The sequence below is a fragment of the Nymphaea colorata genome, chromosome 10 (assembly GCF_008831285.2).
Source record: "Nymphaea colorata isolate Beijing-Zhang1983 chromosome 10, ASM883128v2, whole genome shotgun sequence".
Lineage (NCBI taxonomy): Eukaryota > Viridiplantae > Streptophyta > Magnoliopsida > Nymphaeales > Nymphaeaceae > Nymphaea > Nymphaea colorata.
Genome location: NC_045147.1, coordinates 17,450,401 through 17,462,480, shown reverse-complemented (window position 1 = coordinate 17,462,480; position 12,080 = coordinate 17,450,401). Strand labels below are relative to the sequence as shown.

At 41.7% G+C, this 12,080-nt stretch overlaps 1 protein-coding gene across 1 annotated transcript; it reads left to right on the top strand.

The window, feature by feature from the left end:
* Positions 1 to 324: 324 nt before the first annotated feature.
* Positions 325 to 2,781, top strand: LOC116263065 (homeobox-leucine zipper protein ATHB-6-like). Its single transcript, XM_031642647.2, has 3 exons — positions 325 to 899; positions 1,013 to 1,398; positions 2,003 to 2,781. Exons 1-3 carry the CDS (start codon positions 839 to 841, stop codon positions 2,555 to 2,557), a joined length of 1,002 nt encoding a protein of 333 aa, XP_031498507.1. The 5' UTR covers positions 325 to 838; the 3' UTR covers positions 2,558 to 2,781.
* Positions 2,782 to 12,080: the final 9,299 nt, after the last annotated feature.

The window sequence follows — 12,080 nt, the reverse complement described above, 5'->3', positions numbered from 1 at the left end:
TTGAGTAGCGGCCATCTGTAATATACGTGTGTGTTTGTGCGTAGGTGTGTATGTGTGTGTGTTTGATTAGGAGAGAGAGAGAGAGAGAGAGAGAGAGAGAGAGAGAGAGAGAGAGAGAGAGAGAGAGAGAGAGAGAGAGAGAGAGAGAGAGAGAGAGAGAGAGAGAGAGAGAGAGAGAGAGAGAGAGAGAGAGAGAGAGAGTCATTTCGGTTGAATTTTGCTGCATTTCATTTGGAAGGTGTCACTAGAGGCTTTGCCACTCGAATCAAATTCATAACCCGCTTGTAGGCTTCCCCTGGCCTTATTTAAGGAGGGCCATGGATGGAGATATAATAGTAAAGCACATACAGAGGGAGAGAGAAAAGGAGAGAACGGTTGATTTGTAAATACTAGGGCCCTCTCTCTCTCATTCTTTCTCCAGCAATAGTTTTTCTCTCCCCCTTCCCCATTTTCCACAGGAAAGAGCAAATCTCAGTGAGCAGTAGTATGGTTGACAAGGGTAGGCAGGTGATAAGCCACTTCATGATTCATTCGTCTTCCTGCTCGATCCTTCCCTCCTGACGGGAACTGCTGAAGGCAGCAAGATGGAGAGCCCATAAGGAATGGTTCCAGCAGCTTCGCAAGGATTCACACACCTCCATGCTTCCTTGGCTGTTGCCCTCATATGCTTTTCCACATGGGTTCCGCTTCAGCCGCGGCTTCCCATTAGCTAGAAGCAAGAGGAACCGTCACCCACAAAGCACAGAAAAATCATAATTAAGTTACCGCTCTTCCTTTCCATATATAAAACGCATACCTATATATACTATATACACCCATATATATCTTTTCCACAGCCATGAAAAGAATGGGAAGCTCAGGCTCTTTGGGAGGCTTGCTCCCTGTCTGTCCAAATTCAGGTTGATAGCTTTTCGTTTGTTGCTTCTGTTTTTTTTCCTAAACAGTATGTCTGTGATGTGATCGACACTAGTCTGAGTGCTTTTTCTCTTTGGTTGGTATGAATTATATGCAGAAGAGAAGGATGGAGGAGGAGGAAGAGTTGGAAGCAGCTATGGCAGGAATTTCCAGACTTTGATGGATGGTTTTGCAGACGAGGAAGACTGTGGTGAAGAAGGAGGTCATATTGCAGAGAAGAAGAGGCGCCTGACGGTGGATCAGGTGAAGGCGTTGGAGAGGAGCTTTGAGCAGGACAACAAGCTCGAGCCCGAGAGGAAAGTTAAGCTTGCTAAGGAGCTGGCGCTGCAGCCCAGACAGGTCGCCGTGTGGTTCCAGAACAGGAGAGCCCGGTGGAAGACGAAGCAATTGGAGAGGGACTACAGCACGCTCAAGGCAAACTACGAGGCTCTTGTGAATAGCTACGAATCGCTTCAGAAGGAAAAAGAGACGCTCGTCCAGGAGGTAAATGAGAAAAGATGAACCTCAATCTGTCATCCTTTTTGTCAGGCAGAAAGGAGGATTCAATCTTCCTTTTGGTTTATCATTCCTTGTTGAACAACACTAGACTCAACTCTCAAAACCAAGTGGCTTCTGCATAACGAAGTCATCTTGGTTTATGGGTAAAGGGCATTTATTTCAACCACCTTGCAGAGCAAGAAAGAAGGCCAACAGATCAACGTTTTCTTTTGTTGGAATTAATTTGGATCTGTAAATTAGATAAGCTCTCCAACACAGATTCAATGACCAACAAAGAAAGTAACATGTTCCCAAGCTTCCTTGGGATCATAGGAGAAACTAGGTTTGGAGATTTACAGGCAAACTCCAATTCCAACTACCAAAAGAGAGAATAAACAATAGAAACCAATTTGTTCAATTTGTTCTGTTGGGATCATGAAGATTCAAGAAGCTCACATCTTGAAAGCAAATTTTCTCGACCCCAGTTGCAAAAATAAAAGAAGAGAGAAAACGTAAACAAGACGAACAATTTTGAGATTTTGTTTACGAATCGTCAATATAGAGGATAGTATGTCTCGTAGTATTTATGTTTCTCCTGCTGAAAATTCAGGTGAGAGAGCTGAAGGAGAAGCTAGAAGAGTCGGGCGTTGAGGCAAGGCACTCGGAGATCCCCCGAGAAGAGAATGAAATGGCAGGAAAAGGCGAGACTAGAGCAACAGAACAGAGCAAAGACGTTCTTCTTGCGAATGAATCCTTCAAGCTACACGCCATCACTGTTGATAATCGGAAGCCCACTGTCGCTGGTAGCCCTCATCCTGATTCCATCTTCGGCGATGTGAAGGATAGCTCGGACAGCGACTCTAGCGCGATCCTGAACGACGAGAACAGCCCTGAAGGAATGCACATTGAAGCAGCAGACGCAGCAGCGGAGTTCTTCCCGCAGCCACTCCTCAACCCGCCATTCGAGATCAACTTCTCGCTGTCCGCTTCGCCACCTCTATCATCTTCATCACCATCATCATCGTCTCTTTCTTCTCACAGATCCTTCCACCAGTTCCTAAGGATCGACGACCACAACTTCCTCAACTCCGAAGAGTCGTGCCACTTGTTCCCCGAGGAGCAGCCCGCGTCTCTGCCCTGGTACTTGTCCGACCAATGGACGTAAGAGGAAGAGGGAGAGACGGAAAGAGACTAGAAAAACAAGCGGAGGGTAGAATCAAGGAGCAAAAGAGAGAGGCTCTGTAAAGTTGCATCATTGTAACTATCTTGTTTTGTCAATGGCTGTACAAAATTTTCCTAGTGAGAAAACGGAAGAAGTGATGCAAGGGAAGGAATGTGAATAAACAAATGCGGACCGGGAAATAAAAAAGTCGGACAGCTTCTGAAGTCCCCTGTTTCTGTTTTTCCGATTTCCTCTATCCGGCGTTTTTTCAGGGATTTCCGGCTCCCAGTTGACGTGAGTTGAACGTTCTCCCAACAAAAACCAGTTTTGCTTTTCTGTTTGGTCCTGCTTTACCTTTTACTGCTTTTCTTTTTTTCACCACAGTGGAGCTTGTTTACTTTTCCTCGTTTTCTCCCATTGATTCAGGGTCTCATCATACTGACTGGTACTACGTGACGCCATTTTGAGAATAGCTGCATGATTAGCTTATTATCAATTCCACATTCTCGCTGGTGACCAGTGGCAGCAGCATTATATTTAGAATGGATCATAATGATCACTCATGGTACACTTGAATTCTCGGGAAGCCGTTCCTCGTTACTTTAAAAATCAGTTTCTTTTTCAGCCACTACGGCATCACATTCCAACTTTTAGGACGTCAAAAAGTGTGTTTAACAGCTATGGTACTCGTGATTCATGGGTACCACAGAACAGCGGGGTGATGGGGCGACGCGTAGAACTAGAGAGTGTGAAATTTCTGAAAGGTAAAATCGATTCCTGCAGGGAAAGGATAGGCATCTCCTGAGAGCTGTTGGCAGTCGTGTGAAGATCAGAGTGCAAGGTCTGCTTATGGAACAGACCAAGGAGGGCATATTTTGTCTTGTCCTTTCTAACAGTAAAAGAGTCAGCCACAGGGTAATATTTTCCTCCATTAAGGTCTCAACTCTCAAGTGTGTGTTCCAACTTGGCAGCTGTCTGTGAGGTCGGCTTCTTTAAACCTCAGAACTTGTATATCTCTAAGTATAGTTTATGAATTAAAGTTTCACATCATACTCGAGTTTATAAATACTAAACTCCGGCCCCATCTCACGAGGTACCCCCTTGGGATGTTGTGTTCAAAATGGATCCAAATAATAGATAATAAATGGCTTAAACTCTTATTAAAGGATGCAAAAAGGGGTCACCGATCCACCGTGAGGATGCAAATTAATTAATGGGTTATATCTGAAACAGGAGTTTACTCCATTGATTTCAACCTGAAGATCAAAATGTGCAGCTGCTACGTTGAAATCGATAAAGGGCAGCTGGACTTTTAGAGAGAGTGTGTCTGTGTTGGTTGAGCACCGTGCCAAAAGCATCAATCTCAAAAGTTGCACCTATGATTGTGAAAACATTTCATTTTTCCTCCCTGTCTTCTCTCTCTCATCGAGCCCCGGAAAAGGATGGTGTAGCACAAGGCAGAATCGCTTCGTCATTTTCCGGTTTGTTTCGAGTGCCCCACTGCGGGAGGCCGAACTTGGTCGGCGCCTGTCATCCCGGAATAGCTCCTGCAAGAAATGCTACGGCCATGACCGAGTCACAGCCCAGCTGAAGCTGCTGCTGCTACAAAGGAATTGACTCACCCCGTTCACCGGCAAATCCCTCTCACGCCGGCGTCAGGTTGACTGCACCTCACGCTCTGAACTGGTGAAACTGGCTGTTCCTTGACATGGCAAGTCAGTGAGCCACCCACCTCTCCCTCCTGTGTACGAGCTGGCAGGCAGGATGACGAAAAAGGAGCTGTCATCAGAGGCCCTGCACATGGGCTCTCTCAGGAAGAGAGAGAGAGCTAGAGAGAAAGGCACAGTACCCAAAAAGGTTTTCTCAAGTGTATGGGAGGAGTGAGTGGAAAAGTAGATGCTCCTCCATCCCATCATTTCTTTTTCCTCCCTTTGCTGTTCATGGAGAGTGGACCCCTTCTTCTTTGTCTTCTGTGGGGTTTTCCTCAAATCCAGCACATTAGACATTAGAGAGGGAGAGAGAAGGGGGAGGTTAAAGCCGCCCTCTTTTTCTTGGAAGCTGGTTATATACGCTCCTACATATTTATAGGAACACATAGTCACAGAAATAGGCCAGGAGCTCAATATAAGCGGGTGAAAGGTGCAGTTGTCGTGCTCTGAAAGCTGTGCACCATGCACGTAACTTCCTTTCTTTTTTCTGGTTTTTAGAGTTGAGAGCTACTTAGATACTTGTGTGTTTTTAACAAATTTTACATACAATCGATTTGAGGTATCTTATACACTACCCTTTGCAATTTAAAGGAGTAGTATTCCTGGAAATGGAATTGAGGACGTATAGTGTGCATGTCCTTCCAATGAGCTATGTTGTGCCCATCAAGACAGAAGAAAGAAAGAAAGTAGCATGATTAAAAAAACAAAAAAAGAGAATGAAAGAGAAAAAAATATACCGCAATTGCAGTAACAACGGAGGACATTGAAAAGCTGACTGAATCTTTTCTCCTTTACCTTAAGTTCTCTCTCAAAGTCTCAACCTTTTGTTAAAGATTTTTTCTTTGCTGTGCTGCTTTCTCTGTTACAATCATAAAGCGAAATAAAGAAAAGGAGCAGAGGGTATTGCTGCTCTTTTCACGATCAGACTCAGCCATCATGTAGGGTGGCATGCATGCTGCACTTTGCCTCCCCGCAGTGCATATCATAATTAAATAAACGAAAGAAATGCCAATGCCACATGCTTTAATGTTGATGCCGATTTCCATTTCCATCCTGCTCACGTGTGAGCGAGTTTTATCTTAACCAGTCCCATCTCCTTCGAGCTCGTAGCAGCTCTGTGTTTCATAAGGACAACATCACCATATAATTCAAGCGGTAAATGATAGAGTTGGTAAAAATGTAATGTAAGATTTGTAGGATTGTTGTTTATAGGAATCGAATGTAACTGAATTTTGAAGTCCCCGAGTATATGTGAACAAAATCAAGCTGCTGTTCTTGTTGATGGGATAAATTATACACTTTGACAATTGGAAAATAACGTCGCACTCTTGAACATTTTGATTACCATGTCATGTTGTAAAACAAATCACTTCTCATCCAAACGGTGACGATGTTGGTCCTTCGAATTCTTAATAGAAGCTGTGCCTGCTCTCTAAAGTTTTTAAGTTTTGACCTTCCAAATTTTACCACCGAATATCTCGCGGCACGTACAGAATAAAAAAAAATAACAACTTCACATTTGAATACTTCACATCAAAATAGTACTCAAGAGAGAGTGACTCAAAAGTTTTCCAACGGTCCATTTGCATTAAAAAAAAAATTTTAAGACCGTACAAAATTGTGTCTCACTTTACCCCACTGCTTTTCCACCATAACCTAGTACCAGACGCACAAATGAAAACAATAGACATTCTTTATGAATTCCATGCCCACGAAACCTAGAACTTTTATATATATATGTATATATAAAGAGCCTATCGAATCATAACAATATAATACAACTTGTTGGTGGTTCAACTGCTTAGGCACTATGTAAATGGTCTTAAGCTTGAGGGAATACATTTGTGTATTTTGTGATGCAACAAGTTCTCTTTACTGCTTTACTGTACCATGCGAAAGTGCTGCTGGATTTTTCATATATGATAGTATGTTCTATATGATAATACCTTCTTTTTAAAAGGTTCTTCAATGCGGATATCAAAACTTTTATTTAGAACTAGACATCGGATCGAGGTGATAATATTTCTGTAAACCTGGAGGATTACATCCCACTCGACGTGAAAGAAAGCGAGGGGAGGGAGGGCCACCAGGGCGTCGCGTCGCCGGCAGCGTCGACATCGGAGAAGGACCGTTTCGCTGAGGGAGAGGGACGGAGCAGCCGTCCTTTTTGACGGCAGACAGTTACCGACGTCAATCGGACGCTCACGTGGCGATCACGTGGGCTTGCATGGCACCTTTGTAAATTATGGCAACCGTCAGGGCGCGAAGGTGATTGCGGTGTGGTAGAAGGCTGGAGTGGGCCCAAGGAGTGGGTTGGCAGGTGGGGCCCGCGACAGGCGGGCCGTGGGGCCCAGGGAGGTCAGGGTCACATGGAAGAGGGGTTTGGAGGGGCGCGGGTCCCACCGGCCACTTCCCCCCACCCCCATCGTCGACTCCCACTCTTGGTTGGATCCACCCATTGGTGGGGATTGACCACGACATATGATATCCTCCTCCTTTTCTGACTGACTTTTTATCTCGAGGTTAAACTTTCACTTCGATCCTCATTGATACGTCGTATGTGTTTGAAATTTGTAGGACAAGCTTCGCCCAAATTGACAGCTATCCAATCCGAGTAGTAATCTGATGTTTATTTTGCCTTGACAAATTATCCCCACGGACGAAGACCAATTGTCAGTTTGGTGAGAAATCTAGGTTGCATTACGAAGACAATACACCTTTCTTACAAAAGAATCAACATTTGCCGTCTGTCAACTCAAATAGTTTGGAACTATTCCATAAATTTACTTCAAAAACTGATTATGATAAGTTCATTCGTTGTCCTAGTTGATTCATGAAATAATAACAACAAAATGTTACTGCTGTCAAACCGCCCTTAAATGTATGTGATTTTGATGGCAAAACATTGTTTGGCTTTGAAATATATATTACATTGCTTGCATGATGATCAAAATTGGGTTTGCAAAAGTTCCAATTTTGATCAAATATGCCTTCAAAAGAAATTTCACGTCAACGCTCTTCACTTCTTGTCCTCACCATATATTTACTCACGTGAAATTTTATAAACTTTCAAATTATCTAGGAGGGAATCTCATTTACAATATCTTACTCATTTAATTGAAATTTAAAGAAGTGTGGCTACGACAAATTAACTTTTATTACGTGGTTTTCCTTTTTCCTTTATTTGAAAACACGCATGGTAGAACTTTGAGGCCAACTAATGCTATATACTTTCTTTGTGTTTAAGAATATAATACTTAAAAAGAGTTGAACTGTGACGCGCTCCCATTAAGCCAACCTCCCATTGGGGGAACCTCTTATTCAACGGACAATTATCAGCAAAAGCACTATCAAAAAGTTCACAGATACGAGTCCACTTTTGTGATTAGCCAAAGCATGAGCTTTTCTAAACATTAGCAAAATGTTTTTTTTTTTTTTTTTGGCTAAATAAGAATCAAGATGGGACCGACATTTAAGTATATTCTGAGAAAGATGCCGGCAATCAAAAGAAATAATGATTTTAAAATTTTAAAACCTCGACGGTGATAAAAAAAAAATGGACTAGCTTAGGGTTCCTAACTCCAGCTATATGAATGTCATACCACTACAAAACCCACTTAACTGGGCTTGTTATAGAGCAATTTGTCATTGTCGTGGGGCTGGTAAAATGTCAGTCGCTAGTTTGATTACCGCTCACCTGATAACTTAAGGACAACATAAGGTTGGGTGAACATGAGGTTAACAATCTACTGATCGTGGTCCAAGGACTCCTCCCTGCAATTCCTCTTTATCTCCGGGGTTTTGGGCTGCGTCAATGTCAACGATAACAGCAGTGCACCCTTTAACTTAGGTACTATATCACAACACTTAGGGATAGAAATATAACTTTCATGAAAATCGAATTAGGTACTTACTTTTTTATAATCATGGTTTATAACAATGGAATACACTATTTGTGACAGTTTACAGATTTGTTAAAAAAAAAAAAAAAAAACTCATCAGACATTGGCCGGTTGATTTCAATTTTACAAAGTTTCACTTTTTCAAGATAAAGAGGAGTAAGAGAAGCGTCCCCATCTCAGATTCTTTTGCTTTAGCCTCACTCCAAGAGAAAGAGGAAGGTGGGGCCAGTGTATCTGCAGCAAGCAGAGTCTACCTCATCGTCAAACCTAACCGAGCTCGAGCCCATGTGCCTGCAAGTCTGGCAGGAAGAGCAGAGACGAATTGTTGGCTTATACAACATAGTTGGTGCAATTATATCTTACAAGTCAATTCTTTTAAAAATATATACGTACATGTACGACCATGATATATAGTAAAAGATTTTAAAAGAATTTTGAATTCTCCATCGACATGGGATCCTATTCGTATGTCCGGATAAATCCATTTCATTCTAAACCAAAAAAATCACATATCCACACTGAAGAATTCATAAAAGATTCAGTTTCAAAACCACAGCTAGTTTATGTCTGTATACAAATATACAATTACATTGCACAAGATCCGTTCTCATGGGCTGACGTTGGCCTTAATTAGTCCGACTGGCCACGATGCCATATGCTTTTCTTTATTCATCAATCAGTAGGTGAGTGATTTAAATACTTTTCATTTATTTATTTGTTTGGTGAGGAGAGACTGACATGTTGGTTAAGACTAGACAGCTGTGCGCAAAAATATTGGAGAACAAGCTATAGGAAAGCTTAGAGAGAAATATTAATATTTTCCTAAAATTTCTGTACTAAGAAGTAAAATTTTCCTACGACAGTCTATCGCTTTGGTCAGCCCCTGAGGGGTTTCGCCTAGGGTGGAACAAAGAGTCGAGCTACTCGAGCTCGACTAGTTAAAGTTCGGCTCGTTAACGAGTTCGAACCGAGTCATTTGCTTAATGAGCCAAGCTCGAGTTCATGAGTCAACTCGTTCAAATAATCGAGTTGAGTTCGAGCTCAACACTTAACTGCCAAGTCGAACTTGAGCCTTTCATCAAGTTTGTCGAGCCTTAATCAAGTTGATATATTCAAACGAGTTTACGAGTTTATAGAACGTTAATCGAGTTGGGCTCGAGCTCAACACTTAACAATGAATATCAATTTTATTCAAATGAGTTTTTCGAGCTCAACACGTAAGTGTCGAGTCGAGCTGGAGCTGCTTCCCTCGAGCTGACTGAACTCGGGCTCGACTTGACTCATGTTCACCCCAGTTTCACGTACTGGTTCGAGCTAATGGCTGATAGGTAGCTAGTTGCCGATTCGATTGGCATGGTGCCAACCCTTGCTCAATCCAAATGGCCGTGGCTTCTTCTCTTTGGCCATTCTTTGGGAGGTCCCCCAACCCTGTTTTTGGTCTACATTGGGCCAGTGTCTGGCACATAGTTGCAAGTGCATCAATATGATGTCCTAGAAAATTCACCTTGCAAACCATATAATTACTTAGGAGATCCATATCAAATAGAAGGGTTAACTTTTATTATCTTTAATAAGAAGATAAGTTCGTAACTTTGCCAAATAAGTATGAATTGTATCTCTATCAGAATCACAGCGTGCAGTGAACAAGTTCATTTTTTATTTTATTATTAAGTATAAGTGTGGTTGCTTATACATCTATTTTCACTTGTACGCACCATCATGGCAGCCATCGCTTCAAGCCAATTTCTTCTCCTCCGCCGATCCAAATATATATATATATATATATATATAATGTTATTTGATCTTGATGTTAGAAGTTGGTGAGGGGGGAGAAATTCTTGTGGCTGCATTTTAATAAGCTTATCTAGGTAAGCAGAGGTTGTGGTGGCTACGTATCATCTACTTAGAAAGGCCTGTGTATCCTTCTAGATGCTTGAAAGGATGCACTTTCACGACAAATCGATGTAGATGACTGTAAGCATTAGTTTTATGTGGAAGGGAAGACAAAAAAAATTAGAACATGAGCTCAGCCATTGTTGCTTTTCTTCCTTTAATATTGCCAACTTGGGACTGCGCCGGATATTTAATCTCCTCATTTAGTTCCAAGATTTTCCTTCTTTTCTTGTTCTTTTAAGGTTCATTTGGCAGCTACACATACACGATACAGATTCAAGTCAGACTGGTTTTATAAGAGAGAATGAGGGTTGTGTCTCAATACAGAAGCAAACTTCTGAGATAAGCTTCAAGAGTTGGGCCGTTCAGAGGTGGCAAACTTGGCTAGATGAGCTTGTTTGGGGCCTCTGTAAGTTGAAGGAAGCTTTGAGTTCAATGCCATGGTGTGCCTCCTTTCTTAAGCAATGAGAAGACTTTTCTGATGGATGAAAGAGGCGTAACTAAGCTTTTATGCCAGGATGCAACCAGAATAGACTATCAGTAAGCCTGTCACTCTTTAAAAAACTCCCTTTCTTCACTATGAGGAAACAAATCGTAAAGATCTCAAATTCCCTGTCTAGTTAATGCCTGTAATCCGAATCAGGTGACCAAGATCTTTATCTGGCTGTTTTAATGGCGGGATCGACCTCTGGTAACACATCAAACCCACTAATCCCTGTCGCCTTGGAGTGGGTCCTAGTACTCCTTGCTTTACTGATCTTTTCATCACTGGTAGTTTAATTAAGCCAAGGACAGTGGCCAAGTGGTGGTAAAAGATTAAGCGAGTAACACCCAAAATTACTGTAGCTGAAAGTGATGCTCCTTAAATGGGGTTGTGATGCTACCCTTTTCTCTAACCAAAGCATCACAGGTAGATCCCCAGAATTTTTCGCCATGGAAGCAAACAGATCAAGAATATGAAAGAAATTTTGTTTCCTTTGAATTTTGTACGTCGCTAAATTTGGCATTATTCAATTAAAATACAACTCCTGTCGGGAACCATTAATTCTCCATGGAAATATGATTGGCGACGCATATCTACCCTCCAATCTGTCCGTCTATATGTTTTAGATCTTGTATAGAATTGGACCAAAAGATCAGCCTTCATTGGATACCCGTCACATAAGGCCTCGCCCCGTGGCCGGAAGCTGCTGAGACCTGTCATGCTTCCAATACTCCGATTAGCTCAATTATCTATTACCTCAATTTGGAGATCGTTTAAAGCTTTTTTTCCTGATTCCTTACTCATAACAAAAAAGTTTGCTGTGTACAAGTAAGTGGAATGCAGTTGCAGAAATTTCGAGTAAAATATGTTTTAGAAATCAAAAGCAGCTCCAAGATGATCATTTTGTTTCAACTTTCAATCTGTGAGTTGGATTTCGCTAGGATATCTAATATGAGAACCTTTCTCTTTCTTTCTAGCTTTAATAAATTGTAAACTCTCATAAATCTGCAAGTACGAACAGACCAATCGAAGAATGCATGTTACAAGTTTTGGAACATGATTACGTTTGTATTGCTAGTCACTTTAAAATAATAGCTGAGAATTTGAGAAATTATATTGCACCCTGATGCTTGTTCACTATGCTTGTGACTCATGAAAAAGAAAAGATTGTCAAGCCAATGGCAGAAACGAGCATGGAAGGGTAAGGGTGTTCAAGGGCGCTTAGCTTTACACCCAAATCCAGTTACAGTAGAATACTATACACTTGAATTTTTCCCAGCTTGACAGATCCGACAGCATCAAAAGATTGGTGACTTTCTCTTCATCCAGAAAACAAAAAGAGAAATGTATGACGCCAATTCAATTATTCTGATCAGAAAAGCAAAAGGATGGATAGGATAATAATGTTGGTATTCATTATATTTGTCTAGTCCTGCTAAGACAAACAGTGACCTGCTTATGTGTAAGGACTTGAAGGAATCTGCAATCTGCATCAGACATGGCGAATTTTTCTTCCTCGTCGATATAATTGGTTTCCT

What these genes read in the sequence shown, in the direction of transcription:
- LOC116263065 (XM_031642647.2), top strand. Translation starts at nt 839, where the DNA reads ATGAAAAGAATGGGAAGCTCAGGCTCTTTGGGAGGCTTGCTCCCTGTC. An exon ending in CCCTGTCTGTCCAAATTCAG is followed by an intron (nt 900 to 1,012) that starts GTTGATAGCTTT and finishes AATTATATGCAG; the next exon opens with AAGAGAAGGATGGAGGAGGA. An exon ending in AAGAGACGCTCGTCCAGGAG is followed by an intron (nt 1,399 to 2,002) that starts GTAAATGAGAAA and finishes CTGAAAATTCAG; the next exon opens with GTGAGAGAGCTGAAGGAGAA.